The 16274-nt window shown below is 40.5% G+C and overlaps 1 protein-coding gene across 1 annotated transcript in view; it reads left to right on the plus strand.

Moving 5' to 3' along the window:
• Positions 1-16274, plus strand: part of THSD7B (thrombospondin type 1 domain containing 7B) — a 1037490-nt gene that overhangs the window by 488534 nt on the left and 532682 nt on the right. Inside the window, exon 6 of the mRNA XM_023730207.1 lies at positions 13181-13336. Within this exon, the coding sequence (XP_023585975.1) occupies positions 13181-13336 (156 nt within the window). The remainder of the gene's footprint in view (positions 1-13180; positions 13337-16274) is intronic.

Here is a 16274-nt window from a genome sequence, read left to right on the forward strand (position 1 = left end):
AGTATGTTTGTTAACTTTCTTTGTGGTTACCATGAATTTTACCCTTATCTTCTAAGTTTGAAGCAGTCTACCATTACTTGGTATTGCCTTGCCTTCCTCTCCATTAGAAGGCCCTATACCTACACTGTTTACTGTCTCTTTTATTGTTCTGATGTTGTTGTCATTTACCGATTAACTGCTCTGATTCCCTGTTGTATTTCTTTTGGTTTTGGGTAGTCCTTGAGATTTTATTTCCTAAATTGGTATCTGACTGGTATGATCCTGCGTCTTAGATTCTGCCTGTGAGCTGAAGTTGTTTGTTCTCAGATCGAAGAACTCCCTTTAACAATTCTTGTAAGTTTGGTTTGGTTTTTACATATTCCCTTAATTTGTGTTTATCTGGAAATGTCCTGATTTCACCATCATTTTTGAACGAGACTTTTCAGTATGTATTATTCTTGGCTGGCAATTTGTTTCTTTCATGGTTTTATATATGTCATCCCATTTCCTTCTTGCCTGCATGGTTTCTGCCGAATAATCTGAGCTTAGTCTTATTGTCTCTCTTCTGTATGTGACTTCTTGTTTTTCATGAACTGCTCTCAGGATTCTTTGTTTGTCTTTGGTTTTGGCGAGTGTGACTGTGATATGCCTTGGTGATTTTCTTTTGGGGATGATCCTATATGGGGTTCATTGAGCTTCTTGGATGGCCAGCTCTTCGTCTTTCATGATATTGTTGAAGTTTTCTGCTAGCAGTTCTTCAGTTGTCCTCTCTGTGTTTTCTGTTTTTTCCCTTGTTCTGGAACTCCAATCACTTGCAAATTTTTGCTTTTGATTGTGTCCCACATAACTCTCAGCGTCTCTTCATTTTTCTTTGTTCTTTTCTCTGAGTTTTCCTCAAACAGAGTTGTATCCAAGTGTTTGTCTTCAATTCCACTGATCTGTTTTCTACCATTTGAAATCTGCTCCTCATGCCTTCTATGACACCGTCCGTTTCTGAAATCTTGTTGTTTATCTTTTGGATTTCTAATTGTTGTTTTTGTATATTTTCTAGTTGTGAATTTATTTTGGCATTTTGTTCCTGCATTTTTTTCCTGAATTCTTCCAATTTTTTGTCTGTATTTTTCATGAATTTGTCTATTTTTTCCTTTTTTGTCTGCTTTTTGCTTCAACCCTTGGTGAATTCTGAGTACTAGAGATTTGAATTCCCTATCAGGTAGTTCTAGTGCCTTTTCTTCCACTGGAAAGTTATCTGGTGTTTCATTCTGTACACCTGCCGGAACCATCCTGTCCTGTTTTTGTAAATGTTTTGATATTGTCTGCTGTCTTCGGGCATTCAGTAGTTATTTTTCTCATTTATTGATTGTAGATTTGTCTGTTTCATCCTTTTTTTTTTATTTGGCTATGTCTGAGCAGGCAGGCTGCACTTTTGTTATTTTCTCGTTTGTGGGCACGGTACATTTCGCCTCCTTCTTCAATTGGCAGGGTCAGTCGCTCAGATATGGTACAGCAGGGCAGGTCTAGCTGAAGACGAGTTACCGGGACAGGTTGTTTGTGGCAGTTACTACAGCCACCAGGGCGGGTCAGTAATTAGTGCAGGGCAGGTTCCAGTAGGCCTTGCCTGTGCTTCTTGGTGGTGTGATGTTAAGCGCATGGTGCAGGTAGACATGATATAGGGGGAAGATTGTTATGTGTGGAGCTAACATGAATATGGAGAGGGGAGAGAGGAAGAGAAGCCAAAAACATACAAACAAAAAAGAGTGCATGGGGGCTTGCTGTTCGAGTAGAGAGACAAGAGAATATGAAATGGAGAAAAACAAAAAGGGGAAGCAAAAGAAAAAAATGAATAAATAAAAATCAGAAAGGAAAAATAACAGGAAAGCTCCCAGGGATCCCACTGGTGCAGCTATGAGGTCTGGGGAAGTTGTTCTCAGGTGTTGCAGTACAGCCTGGCTAGAAGGCATAGTGGTGTTCAGCGCCAGGTATTCAGGGAACAGAAAGAGACGGAAAGTATATAGAGACGAGAAACAGAGTAATGAGGAAAGACGAAAAGAGAAAAAGAGGGGAAAGAAACCAAAACAAATTAAAAAAAAAAAGAACAAGAAAAGCCCACCAAAAAACAGGGAAAAAAAAAAAAACACAAAAAAAGAAATGCCCTCACGGATCCCTCTGCGCGTCTGCACAAGCCGAGGGGGTAGGCTCCAAGCCACGCAGCACTGTCCAGCCAGAACGGGCTCCCAACTCATGAAAAGGAAATGAAAACAAACCAACAAGCCAAAACAAACAAACCAGCAAAAGCCCTGGTATCCCAACAGCGTGGCAGTGCAGACTGGGAAGCAGCTCCACACTCGAACGGAGCTCCACAGCCCCTCAGGAAGAAGCAAAAATGGCACATGGAGCCAGGTATTTATTGAAAGGAGGGGGAGGTGGTGAGAGGTAAGGAAGAAATCAAAAGAAGCAGAAAAAAAGCAACAACTAATCTTACTCAGAGAGCCAGCCAGTGTGGGCGGGTGGAATCCAAGCGGCCGGTGCTTCCCAGACAAGAGATTGTGGCCGCGGGACGCAGAGGAGGCCGAGTGGGGGTGAAGACGGGTGGGGGTGGGGAAGCGTGTATCGTAAATTACAATCGTAAATTGTTCTGTCACCCTCTGGAAGCTCCATGAAGCTGCTTTCTCATGCCCCCTGTTCGCTGGTCTTTGATAGGAGTCCAAGATGGCTGATCCGTGCTGCCGTTAGCTGATAGGGGACCTCTGTATGAATCTCTCCTCGCTCTCCGTTCTCTGTCAGTTTTCTCACTCCATTGGTACTTGGCTGAGTTCTTTATCTCTTCATTTGATGTTTTAGGGTTTCAGGATTGCTGTATTCTCTGTTCAGCTTAGTTTTTCTGATCTTTGCTGTGGAGGGATGGCGTGGTGCTTCTGCCTAGAGTGCCATTTTGCCGGCAGTCCTCTGTCTAATGATTTTTGAATGATAGTATTTTGCCAACTGGCTTTTCAAAGTCATACTCTATGAATTATTCAGAAGAGTGACTCCCCAACCTGCTAACTGTGAAGATTTTTGAAAATTCAGACTCTTGCTGTACATGCTGCTACCCCTTTCCTTGTTTCAACACAATACTTTTACCTCAGGTCTATGTTAGTTTCCAATGGTTTTGCTAGGTTGGGACTACTAATTTAGAATATGAGCATTGATACAGTGAAGAGCTGTACAATATAGTACTGGTGAGCATGTGAGGAAGGAGCTTTCATCCAGGTTTGCAATGCACTGGTTTTAATTTGTAATTTTTGTTTTACTTCTAAAAATTTGCAATGCAGTCTCTCATATAAAAGGATTAGCTATCCTGTGTTTTTAAAAATTATTGTGTGGGGTCTCATTCATGTCACTGCTTAGGGTCCTGGTGAGTCCCATGTGTCCTCTTTTGAAGTTGAATTAACCTGTTCAGCCTAAAATGATTTGAAGATTTACAGTAGCATATGTTAAGAAAAACATGAGGCACAGTGAGGCCTTCATTATCCCTCCCTTGAAAAATAATATTGCATACATATGTACTTTAGAGACAAATAGTTTTTCTTGGACTTCTTTCTTTGTCTGAATTAATCATCACTTATTTTCTTTCTCTCTCTTTTTTTTTTTTTTTCCTTCTCTTTTTTGGTATCTTAGAAAGAGCTTTAGGCTTTGGAGTTAGAATGTTTTTCTTGGAGGATTATATTGTTTTAGAGAATATGGATTTCTCCTTCTGAATCAAGACAGGTGGAGACCTGACTCGCATGGTTCTCCCTCCATAGGCTAACGGGTCATTTTGTGAGCAGCAAGGAAATCTGGGCTACCAAGCTCTTCTTTCCCTCACATCCTTGTTGTCCTTCTTACCAGATCTACCTGTTCTTTTCCCCTTATTTTAGACATCCTTAACTTTTTTTTTTTTAACATACTTCTTTTTTCCAATTATTGCCCAATGGCCTTAGGGGACGTTTTACTGTCACCTTTGTTCTTTTCCAGTTGATGGTTGCTAAGTAGGAGAAATTCTGCTAGTGATAATGATTGTACCTACTGGAAGGTGAGCTTCCCACCCACTGCCACTTCTTCCCCAGTTTCAAAGCTGTCTTAATGGTTTCTTTGCTCATTCTTTGCTTTTTAAGCAGTCGTAAGGAGTGGGGAAGGGTCATTCTGATCACACTTTAATTCCTTAGGAATGGCCCTAAACCTAAATTTTAAGATGAAAATAGTCATTATAATTTCATCCAGTTCCTCAAGCCCTTAGAAATACTCATAAGTTCTTCCCCACATCACCACAAAAATACTCACCTAGGTCCTCATCTTCCTTTAACAAAACCTACTTTACCTGAAGGTTAGCCTCTAATGTTGATATTTTTAAACTTAATTTTTTCTATTTTGTCCTACTTCAAAAATTTTAGGAAGTACATATAATATTCAGTTATTCTTTCTAATTAATTATTACTATTATAACCTATTTTTTCCGATCATATTTTTTATTGCAAATACAAATTCACAGTATAGTGTAGTGTTAAGGGACATGGGTTTTTAAAGAACCCTGGACCTAATTTTATCATGTATTAATCCTGTGATTTTAGGCAAATAAGTTACCCTCAGTTATCTCATCTATAAAACAGGAGTGGTGATTGTACTTACCTTGGATTGATTGTGATGACTAAATGATAAATTGCATTTATGTGTTTAGCATGGTGCTGAGAAGTGAGTAGGCTGTCAATAAGTATTAGCTATCATTTCTTACATTTATCAGTTAAATAGGCATGTGTGGTTGCTTATGGAGAAAATTGCACTCATTTAGCTCTTGTCATTGTTTCTATGGGAAAATGAATACCAGGTTGCAAAGTGCTGAGTATGAAGGGGAAGGGCTCTTGGACTAAAATTCTTTTATACGTTGCGCTTCCCTGACATTGCATATTTCTGCAGTTGACCTCTCTGGAGATAACTCTTTTCTCTTCCCTGCCGCTCTGCCTTTTCACTCACTTTGTCTCTTGGTCTGACTGCTTCCCCATCTCTCACTTATCTTCTTCCCTTCTCTCTCAACAATAATGGCATTTTTAACTTTGTAAAGTGCAAAAGATGCCATTTAGGGCACCTCTAGTTCTTTTCGTCCTCTCCATGCCACCTTTTCAGCTCTTAGCTACGAATCTGAGAAACAATCAGAAATTCTCAAAAGAGGACCAGAGGAGGAAAACTATGGGGATACAAATATATTAATATAGGGCTTAGGCTGCTGTATTTCTTCTCTAATTATGCAGTTGTTGGATATTGATTCTGATTACTTTCTAAACTAGTATACATGCTTCATTTATTTTATCTTCATTTTTATTCTCAATCTTGTTTTTTCAGTTTTTGCTAATTGTGTTGTTACTCTGCAGCATTAATAAAATCACTAGTCTGTAGGCATTTTTTGATTGGCTATCTGCAATGAAAGGGATTTGGAAAACTTTTTGACATGTGGCCAGATCTCACGTAATTATTTCTAATTGCAGGTATTTTTAGGTATTAAACTCGCAGTACATACCCACTCATCCTCCTGCCAAATTGTATTGCATAGTACTTTGCCAGGAGAGTCACAATATGGCTAAAATGAAGCTTTATTAGGTATGATGGGATGAGATGCGATTTAATTCTTTAAGCTGCTGTAAGTGCTAGAAGACAGATTTGCTTTTTTTCTATCCAGTAAGTTAAAAGAATGATACCTTATTTTGCAAATCCCAGTGGTAAAAGGCAACTGAAATAGTACATGAAGCTTCTGGAAGGAAAATAGCTTTATGGAAAAATTGTAATATTATTTTTCTTTCCCCTTCAACCGTTTGACTTCTTCAGTCTATAGAAGAGGCCTGTTTATTTTAGCAGTAAGGTGGATTGAATTTCTACCAAGTCAGTGTACTCACTAAATGAATATGTCAGAGGCAATATTGTTTCTCAAAAATCATTTAGAAAGCAGTATTTTTACATAAGTAGGCCCTTTCATTAGTTTTGAGTTAAATTTCCACGATTGCTGTTTCTTTTGTTTCTTGGAAAGCCCATGGAATGAGGGGTCCTGAGTCCCTGAGTGAGAATTCCCTTTGGGATTTGCAGTGCCTGTTTTTGATTTGGAAAATTGAAATGAATATAACTTCTTTGTCTAACTTCCTTGTGGAGGTTCGTGTTATTCTGGAAATCAAATACGCTGTGTAAAATCAACTGAAGATGGAATTTATTGTTTTCAGGGATACCTAGGTACCCCTATGACAGAAAGCAGGAAAAACAACCCCAGAGTTTGGGAGTTCCCAGGAAGTAGCATTACCTTTCCTTTCTCTTCATCTCTACCTCCTTAAAAATACTGGGTGGGTGTCATGGTTTGAATTATGCCCCCCAAAAAATGTGTATATCAATTTGGCTAGGCCATGATTCCTGCTATTGTGTGATTTTCCTGTATGTTGTAAAGCCGCCTCTATGATGTTAATGAGGGAAGGTGGATGGTAGTTGTGTTAGTAAGGCAGGACTGGATCTACCAGACTGGATTGTGTCCTGAGGCAATCTCTGAGATACAAAAGACAGAAGTGAGCTGTGAGACAGGGGGACCTCATACCATCAAGAAAGCGGTGCCAGAAGCAGAGCGCGTCCTTTGGACAGGGGTCCCTGCGCCAAGAAGCTCCTAGTCCAGGGGAACACTGATGAGAAGGCCGACAGAGAGAGAAAGACTTCCCCTGGAGCTGACACCCTGAATTTGGACTTTTAGCCTACTTTGACTGTGAGGAAACAAACTTCTCTTCGTTAAAACCATCCACTTGTGGTATTTCTGTTATGGCAGCACTAGATGACTAAGACAGTGGGGAAAAGTAATAATAAAAGAAGAACAACAGAATTTTGTGACTAGTTTTTCTAACATCTTCAAGATACTTCTTTCTGGACAGAAAGAAAGTGAGCTCCACTATGCCATGGCTGAATCACCTCAAACATTTTCTGACTTTTGAGAGACTGACTTGATTTTTTATGCAATAATAGATATAAGAAAATGTTACTGTCTTCTATGATGTCTCTTTACTCTTTAAGCAACTGTAACTCATTTTTTATGAGCTAGAGAGAGACACAATTATTAATTATACTTCATTAAATACTGTTATTATTATGCAAGTTTAATTTCTTTTTGAGGAGCTAAAATGCATCACAATTTAGATCTTACAAAATGGCCAACAGCTTGGGGAAAGATAATGCACTCTTACTGAATCTTTCCCAAGTTAACTTATTTCTGTGTTAATTCAAATTAGTTTAGATTAGAGCTTGATTTAGTTTCAAAGAATAAAATGTGGAGGTACTCACTTTTCTTTACAGTGGCAGTCATATGCTAATGATCACAATGGGCATTTTTCTTCTTAATTACAATTCATTTTGATTGAATTTGTATGCTCATCTGAAATCCCCATGTCATTAAGGAAAATCATGAACTTTGTACATTTCTAGAATTAAAAACAATGTTTCAATTTTTTTTTTTTTTTTACTTGAAACGTATCACCTACCCAGCATATTTTCCCCCTTGCTAATTAAAATTCTGTTCATGGAGTAATTCATTATTAAAGGCAATCATTAGTAGCAGACTTTAACATTTCTTATAAGGTAGGTTAATTTAATAATTTCATATTGCAAATGAAAAATTAGGCACCAAAATACCCAAAATATTAATGACTGTTTCGTATGTGCAGTCACTTATAATACTGTAATACATTCTGTAGCATTTGGGAAGATGCTGCTATGTAGTGATCCCAGTTTATCTAAAATATAAGTTATTTTGGTCTTTAACACTTCGGGCCACAGGAAGTTTCTATGGGGACTAACAGTGCTGCCTACAAAACTTAAATAGCCTGTAAGACCTTGGATGAATGCTAATCTGGCCAGGCAAATTGGTCAATACAGAAATGGCAGAAGACTTCAAGGTGACATGGTCTAAAGGCAGCCAGAGTAAGTGGGACAAGCACATGCCCGCACTGAATAGGCACATTGATTAGAGCAGGGATTCATCGCATTAGAGAAGACACTTAGTTAATAGAAATAAACTAAGTCAGTGGATTCAGAGAAAGGAGTGCAGGTGAGTAGAAAAGCAGCACATTCTTATTACAAACAATGAGGCTACAGTTTGATCAAGGAGAAAAGAGGGTCCAATAAAGAGTAAACTGCATAGACAGACCAACTCCTGTTGCCCAGATAATGGCCCATCTCCCCCAAGATAATCTTATTACCATGAGAATAAAAAACCACTTGCTGTGGAGTGGAGTCTGACTCATGGTGACCCCAGATGTGTTAGAGTAGGACAGTACTCTAGGTTTTTCAATGACTGATTTTTTTTAGAAGTAGATCACCAGACCTTTCGTCTGATATGACTCTGGGTGGACTCAAACCCCCAACCTTTTGGTTAGAAGCAGAATGCATTAACTCTTTGCACTAAAATAGTGGAATACATTAACTCTTTGCTCAAATGAAATAGGAGATAGTCATTATGACATGGAGGAAATTGTGGTCTTACTACCACCTCCTTTGGGGAGCTTTGGGGTTTGAGTTTCTGCAGCTGCAAAAGAGTAGGACTTGATTTTTTTTAATTGACTGGCAGCCTTCATGGGTACCTGGAATCTGTTGTGTCTCCAGCTGCCTCTAGTGTTATCCATGAACAAATATCCTTGGTACAAAAAAACCTCATCTGTCCTGTCTGATGTCTTTATTCCATGGAGGGAAAACCATGAGGAACTGGAGGGTGGCTGTGAGTCAGCTGGCTGTCATTCAGCAGACAAGGCTCAGCTTTCCTCTGCCTTTGACTTGCTGAGTAAATTTGGAAAAACCACCGAGGTCTTTGGACTTCAGTTTTTCTATAAAATTGATGAATTGGATTACATGAGCTCTGAAGCTCCCTTCTAGCCCTACCCATCAATAGTCTAGAAATATCCTATGTTCACTATTCTGGGGAAGACAACCTAAGTGGTCTGTAGCTGGTAAGTGCTTTGTGACTTACTTATGATTTATTTCTAGAGCAAATGTAACCTGGGGGTCTGCGATAGAGATAGGCCGACCTAAGCACATTGATTCAATGCTTAATGAAGCATCTTGGACATGTCATCTGGGACTGGAAGAATTTATTGTAATAGATTAAGATCCACTGTCCGTCAAAGCAGCAGGTGCTGAAGAAGCATGACTACTCTGACAAATGGCCTCACGCCCATCTCTGGGCCTCCGATTATATCGTTTAGTAGCCTCCAGGGAAGACCCTCCTTGCTCTTCTGCAGCATACCATGTCCCTTCCTACTTTTAAAGCTGGTTTTAGGAGTGCCATTAGCTCTAATGTTCAACAGTCAACCAATTGACAGTTCAGTTATTTATCAGAAGGGAAGGAGGGCAGTCAGGGGACTTTACTGCACACTCCCCCCACCCCGTTAACCCTCAACAGCCCTTCAAAAATAAGCCAAATAAACATAATATCTGTGTAAGAACAGTGTTTGCACAAACACAGCTTAGGAAAAGTTCCCCAGCCCCTTTCCAACTCCACTGACACTCCAAAGCCTTCCCTGCAGAAACATTCTGGAGCTCCTAATGGGATTTAATGCCAGGCCTACTGTGCACCTAGGAAGTGCTTTGGTGGATTGAGGAGTTATAGCTCCAGGGCTCAACCCCAGGTACAGAGGTTGTGGCAGCAGCTGTGTGCTGGGTCTTGGAGCTGAGAGGATTTGCGTATCTTTTCAGCGTTGATCATCAGACACTTAAAGGCTGGTGTTGCAGGGAAACAGCAGTGGCAAGGCAAGAGTGAAAGCAGTAACAGATTTCCACTCTTGTCATCAGGGCTCATGGACTCATGTATAATTCGTACATGAGGACAGGAATCCTGGAGTACACACTGGAGTAGAGGCTCTAGGAGGGCAGACATTTTGTTTTACTGTTTATTGTGGCTTCAGCACCTAACACAGTGTTATCACATGGCGGGTACTTAATACATGCAGGCTCAGTGGCCGATGGGTAGGCCACATAGTGCTGTGACTAAGAGCTCAGACTCTGGAGCCAGACTGCGTGGACCACTGTCACCATCAAGGATTTGGGCAAGTGGGTTAGCATTTCTGTGCTTTATTTTTAAACTAGGGATAATAATATGTGTCTCAAAGGGAAATCTCAAAAATTAAATAAGTTAGTAAGTGTCTTAATTATCTGGTGCTGCCATAACAGAAATACCATAAGTGGATGGTTTTAATGAAGAGAAGTTTATTTCCTCACAGTCAAAGTAGGCTAAAAGTCCAAATTCAGGGTGTCAGCTCCAGGGGAAGTCTTTCTCTCTCTGTCGGCCTTCTCATCAATGTTCCCCCGGACTAGGAGCTTCTTGGCGCAGGGACCCCTGTCCAAAGGACGCGCTCTGCTCCTGGCACTGCTTTCTTGATGGTATGAGGTCCCCCTGTCTCACTCTCACTTTTGTCTTTTATATCTCAGGAGATTGCCTCAGGATACACTCCAATCTTGTAGATCCAGTCCTGCCTTACTAACACAACTGCCACCCATCTTCCCTCATTAACATCATAGAGGCAGGATTTACAACATATAGGAAAATCACACAGTACCAGGAATCATGGCCCAGCCAAACTGATATACACATTTTTTGGGGGGACATAATTCAATCCATGACAATAAGATACTTATAACCGGTGCCTAACAAGCTGTATAAATGTTTATTAAATAACTTAATCAGTTTATAATACCACTTCCTTTTCTATCATCACTGAGGTTTTGTTTTTGGAACTAAAGTTTGAGCTTGTAAAAACACCAGCTGACATAGACTATAGTGTCCAAACTGTCTTCTGCCTTAAAACCTGCAGCTGTGCAGCTTTCTCGTTATGCAACGAAGTGAAGCACCTCTTTCTATCAATTCTGTTAATATGCTACTTGGCTCATCCTTCTAGACTGAGAGCTCCTTGAAAGCACACACTATCCTAGAGGGCTTGATTTGCGCTATTAAGTAAAGAACAAAATGACAGCTTGTGTCAATTTTGGACCTTTCTGAAATAATGAATCAAAATGGCCATTTGTGCCAGGTACAAACCTTGACAGAACAATAGGGAATTTTCAAAGTGTTCTAACCACAGGTACTTTCCCAGAAAAACAACTTGATGATGAAATATGCTTCTGACTCACCATACAAGACACAACTAATTCTCACCAGACAAGTATACCTATGAAACCAATGAAAGAAAGACCCTACTTTGTAAAACCGTCCCTTCAATAGGGACATACCTAAGACCCAATCATTATAATGTCCCTACTGGAAATCCCCTAAAACCAAACCAGACCCATTGCCTTCGAGTCTATCCTCTAATTGCCTTTAAACATCCTGAACTTGTGCTGCTTGAACAAACTCTTTTTTGGACCCTCCCTGTTCCTGAACAGCTTCTCGCTCAGTAAACCTTGTTGGTTAATTTGACTAGTTGATTGGTTTTTCCTTTCCATAGTAGTGGCCACTCAATCAGTGGCTCTGGAATGAATGCATGATTTTCTCAGTGAATGACTCTTTCATGTGTCTTGTCCGCCTCACTCTTGGGGAAGGAATCACAACTCCTCCCCCATTTCTCAGGCTCTTCTTCACCCACTGTTCATCAGTCTCCTATGTTCATTTCACTTCCGGTCACTCCACCACCCACTTCCACTGTTGTCATTGCCACCACTAGCTCTGTTTGATCACCACCTCACCTCAGCCTCCCTAGCTATTTCCTTTTCCTCTTCCCAGTATCTCTTCTCTGGTCCTTTTCCTCTACATAACTTTCAACCTTTTACATTTACTTTGGCATTTTTACTTTGCCCCTGCCTTTTAAGTCAACTCTTTTTGATAAAATGGAAAATAATTGTTTGTAAATGAATAAAATATTATTTTCCTTTTTTTTTTTTTTTCCCTTTCACTCCCATAAGCACCTCATGCTGCCTCATTGGCCATGTGAAGACACCTGTTTCCATAGGTTGCAGCTTTTTGGAGACAGTATTTATTTTATTTTGTTGTCGTTCTGGCTTATGCTCAGAGTTCTGCTGGTCATAGCTGCAAATCACTGTCAACTTTACCAGATTTCACTGGTACATAACTGTGAAGGGTGACAATGGTAAGTAGATAGTGTTACTCACCACTTCATGCTCTCACCCCGGCTCAACCTTTGAACCATTTCTAAGCGACTTAAATGGATGGAAGTAAATACAGGAAACATTTAGAGTATAGTACAAGCTAGTCCCTAAGAAGTAACCTTCTGAACATAGACCATCTGCTCACAAACTCGGAATTGCTCCAATTCTTCCTTAGCATTGGCTTCCTCCGTGCAAGCCTGCTTACTTAGGTGCCTACTTACTTATGTGCCTGGCTATATTCTTATTGTGTAGTTTTCTGGTATTGCTGTCCTAGCTTCTGTTATGCTTTAATCCCCACAAGGATTGAGATCTTTTCTTCTCCTTCATCCGGGTATTTTCACAGTGCCCAGGGTGTGTCTGCATACAGAGGTGCACTTGGTAGATGCCATTGACAGATAGATGGTCTTTCCTTCATCAGGTAACCCAGGTCTGGTGCCCTCTGGCTGTAGTTGCACCCTGGAAAGAGTCTAAAGGCTCCTATTTTGTCATTCCCTGTGGCTTCTTGCACACTGCCTTATGCCTCCAGGCAGCCTCACTAATGAAACTGATTTCCAGGGGCCAGTCCTGCAGTCACAGATCCTGATTTTTCTTCTTATTCTAAGAACCATTTTTCTTCCATGTCTTCGAGAGCTCCACCCCTCAGGGAAATCACAGCAGTAAATTGGTTATGCTAAACACCTCACCGCAGGGGCTCGATTTTGATTTTTCCACAGCCATCCAGTCATTTATATAGTCAAGATAGACTCATCTTGAAACTTTACAAAGCTGTTTAATTTTTTTAAAATCATAACTCTAGATAATTTGTATCCACGATATTTCCTGTCTTCTCTTGGATTCAAGGGAATAGTCTGTGAAATGGGAAACTCAAGTGCATGTCCTTTATCACTGTCTTTTTTTCCTATCCTCACCCAAAATATTCATGTGGAGCTAAGCACTGAGTATTTGAGAGTGTTGATATTTTGTTTGTACATACTCTGTTAAACTGTGAGGCTGGTGTGGCAAGGCAGACACAGAAATTAATGCAGGAACAGTGCCAGAGATGTCCAGAGAACGTGACACGGCCACTCTTTCTTTTGTCCCTCAGTTTCTAGACCTGTGGAAAGGACATTGTGCTTGGGACCTGCCCCTTTGACCTCTCAGCTCTGCAACATCCCTTGCTCGACGGACTGCATCGTTTCTTCCTGGTCAGCCTGGGGACTGTGCACCCACGAAAGCTGCCGCGATCCTCAAGGGAGGAAAGGTGAGAACCTCATTTGTGTGCGCCTCATTTACTGCCAGCGTGCACACGTTTATTCCTGTAGCTAAGTAGCTGATTAAACCTGCTTAAGAAAATATTTGTTTGTAAAATTTAGATAACCAGCTCAAGCTGGACTGCATTCAGTTGTTATGGAAGCAACTGGAGACATTTCTATAGAGCAAAGAATGACCTTGATTGAGCATCCAATTAGGCTAATAGCTAGTGGAGTCACTGTTATTCAGTTTAATGTTTTGTCTAAATATATATATACACACACATGTGCACAGTGCTTATACTGAGGGAATTGAAAATAATTCCTATAATTTCCCCTTATTCTGACTCTTTTTTCCTGAGTCAGAAGAGGAAGATATGTGTTGAGTCTAGGGCAGGAAGAAGCTAAATTTAATTCTTTCAAGTCATAGAAATCTGGATCTCAATGGAACCTAGAGGAGGCCTATGCTACTCCTTTATTTGACATGTGACCAGAATGTCCCCAGGCCCCTTCAGCTTATGGATACAAATTAGTTCTTATTAATGCTAATACAAATTTGTGGCTTTGCAGTCCGCACATGTATAATCCATGCAAGTCTCTTGTAGATGCCTATGGACTCCCCATGGTTACTTATGTGTGCTTCAGACCAGTCCTCCACGTTCTACCCATGGCTCTTGTGTTTAAGGTCACTATCTGGAAAATCACTTGAGGTTGTACCTAGGCTTCCTGCAGCTACTGTGGTCATTGTAGTCCATGCAGGTACAGCTTTGCTCTATAGAGAGCCGCCTGCCTTTGTTTTCAAAGTTGTAGAACACACAGCATGCCAAGTGGGCCTTATATCATTTGGGACCTTTTAGTTATAGGTGACAAAAAACACAGCTCAAACTGGATTAAGCCAAAAGAAGGAATTTCGTTAGGTTGTATCACTGAAAATAGAAGGGAAGATTGAGCTGCATCTAAAATTATAAACAAGGTCATCAAGTGTCAATCTCTTTCTGTCACTTTTTCTCTTTCTTGACAATTCTGTCTCTCCTCTTGGTTGTACTTTTTTCTGTGTTAGGCTCCTTTTTGAAATGGGCCATCTGCATTCAGTGAAGCCCAGCATGGATTTTTGTTTTAGATAGTGAACAAAGTAGGTAGGAATGCCTTTTCCCAGAGTTCTAGGAAACATCCTGGAATCAAATCTCGTTGGCTTTTCGTGTCATGTGCTTGTCCTTGAACCAATCACTCTGACTGGGGGTGTGGTGTGTTGATTGGGCATCTGACCACCACTGGAGTCTTGAGAGGGGCAGTCCCATTCAGGACTCACATGCTGAGAATGGGGAAGAGGTGACTCCCTCAAGGAAAAATGAGTTAGTAATGCTACAAGAAGATAGAAGCAGTGCTGGGGGTCAGATTTAATAGGTGTTTATCAAATGTTTTGTCCCCTTTAGCCCTCACTGTTCGAGGGCCATAGGTTCTGCATAGCACTTCAGAGGATGAACCTTCTCCTAATCCTATGTTGCGTTTTTTTCACTTGAGCCCAAATTTTTGCAAAGCTCCTTGTGAAAATTTGCTCTTTTAACTTTTATTCCAGTCTTCTTTTTCCACATAACAGAACTATTCCACCTGGGAGACTCATCTCGTTCTGATGCCTCCATTTGCCCTATTCCTCCAAGATGCTCTTATGCCGAACTTTTTCCTCATGAACCCCTGCTTCCCTATTATATAAGTCAACTCCTGAAAATACACTCTTGTCCATCATTCCTTGGACAGTGCCTAACTATGCATCAGCATTTAGGCACAGTAAACATATAACATGTCATAAAATGTCAAAACTAAGGTGTAGAGAATTGAAGCAATGTGTCCAAAATCCCGTAGTGATTTAATAATGGCAGGCCAGCACTAAGGACGTAGATCCCTGTCTTCTCAATCCAGTGACCCTTTCAAACAACAGGCTTCCTTAATTGATTTCCTCCATAAGCCTAAAGAAGGTTGGATCAAGTACAATTCCAACCCTAAATTTAGTAGAGTAGTCATTTGCCTGTTTTATACCACATTAAAAACTAAACCAAACCAAACCTGTTGCTGTCAAGGCAGTCCTGGCTCGTGGCTTATCCACGTTAACGCGTGTTAATCAGCACCCTTGAGAGCAAATTATTGAACTGATTTAGCAAATAAGGAGTAGGTCAGAAGATGACTCTTAGCATCAGTGAACTGCTTTGTGGGAAAAGAGAAAGTAGGTTGCAGTTGTGTGAGGGAGGGTGGGTGCACCAAGAATAGCTTGAGAACATCTGGTAACTGGGGTGTGCGGCTTTTTTCCCAAACAAGTATCATCTTGCCACTTTGTCAAATGGATGCTCAGCCTTGAGGGTTGAAAGAAAAAGTGGAGGTGGTAGTGCCACTGTGGTCTCCCTCATAGATTAGGGGCATGTTGGATTGATGAGAATTAGTCTCTGTTTTATAGAGCCCATTAAAGAAAACCTGTTACTGTCAAGTTGATTTTGACTCATTGTCAAGTTGATTATAACTCATTGTCAAGTTGATTTAGACTCATTGTAACCCCATATGTTGCAGAGTAAAACTGCTCTATAGGAATCTTAAGCTGCGACTTTTGGATGTGGATCTCCAGGCCTTTCTTCCAAGGCACTTTCTGGTGGGTTTGAATTGCTAACATTTTGGTTAGTAGTTGAGTGTTTAACCATTTGCATTACCCAGGATCTTTGATTGGCCTTTATTGAGGCTAAATGATCTGCCCTTGGCACTAAGTGATCACCGACAGGAGAGACTGTCAGAGCAATGACTGTTACTCAGATCTGGGAGTTTGCTGTTTTGTAAATGCTTCCCCGGAATGGGGAGAATTTTTTTTTTTTAATTGTACTTCAGGTGAAGGCTTACAGAACAAATAGTTTCTCATGAAACAGTAGTACACATATTATTTTATGACATTGGTTAACAACCCCACAACAT

Source organism: Trichechus manatus, unplaced genomic scaffold, assembly GCF_000243295.1.
Source record: "Trichechus manatus latirostris isolate Lorelei unplaced genomic scaffold, TriManLat1.0 scaffold00033, whole genome shotgun sequence".
Classification (NCBI taxonomy): Eukaryota; Metazoa; Chordata; class Mammalia; order Sirenia; family Trichechidae; genus Trichechus; species Trichechus manatus.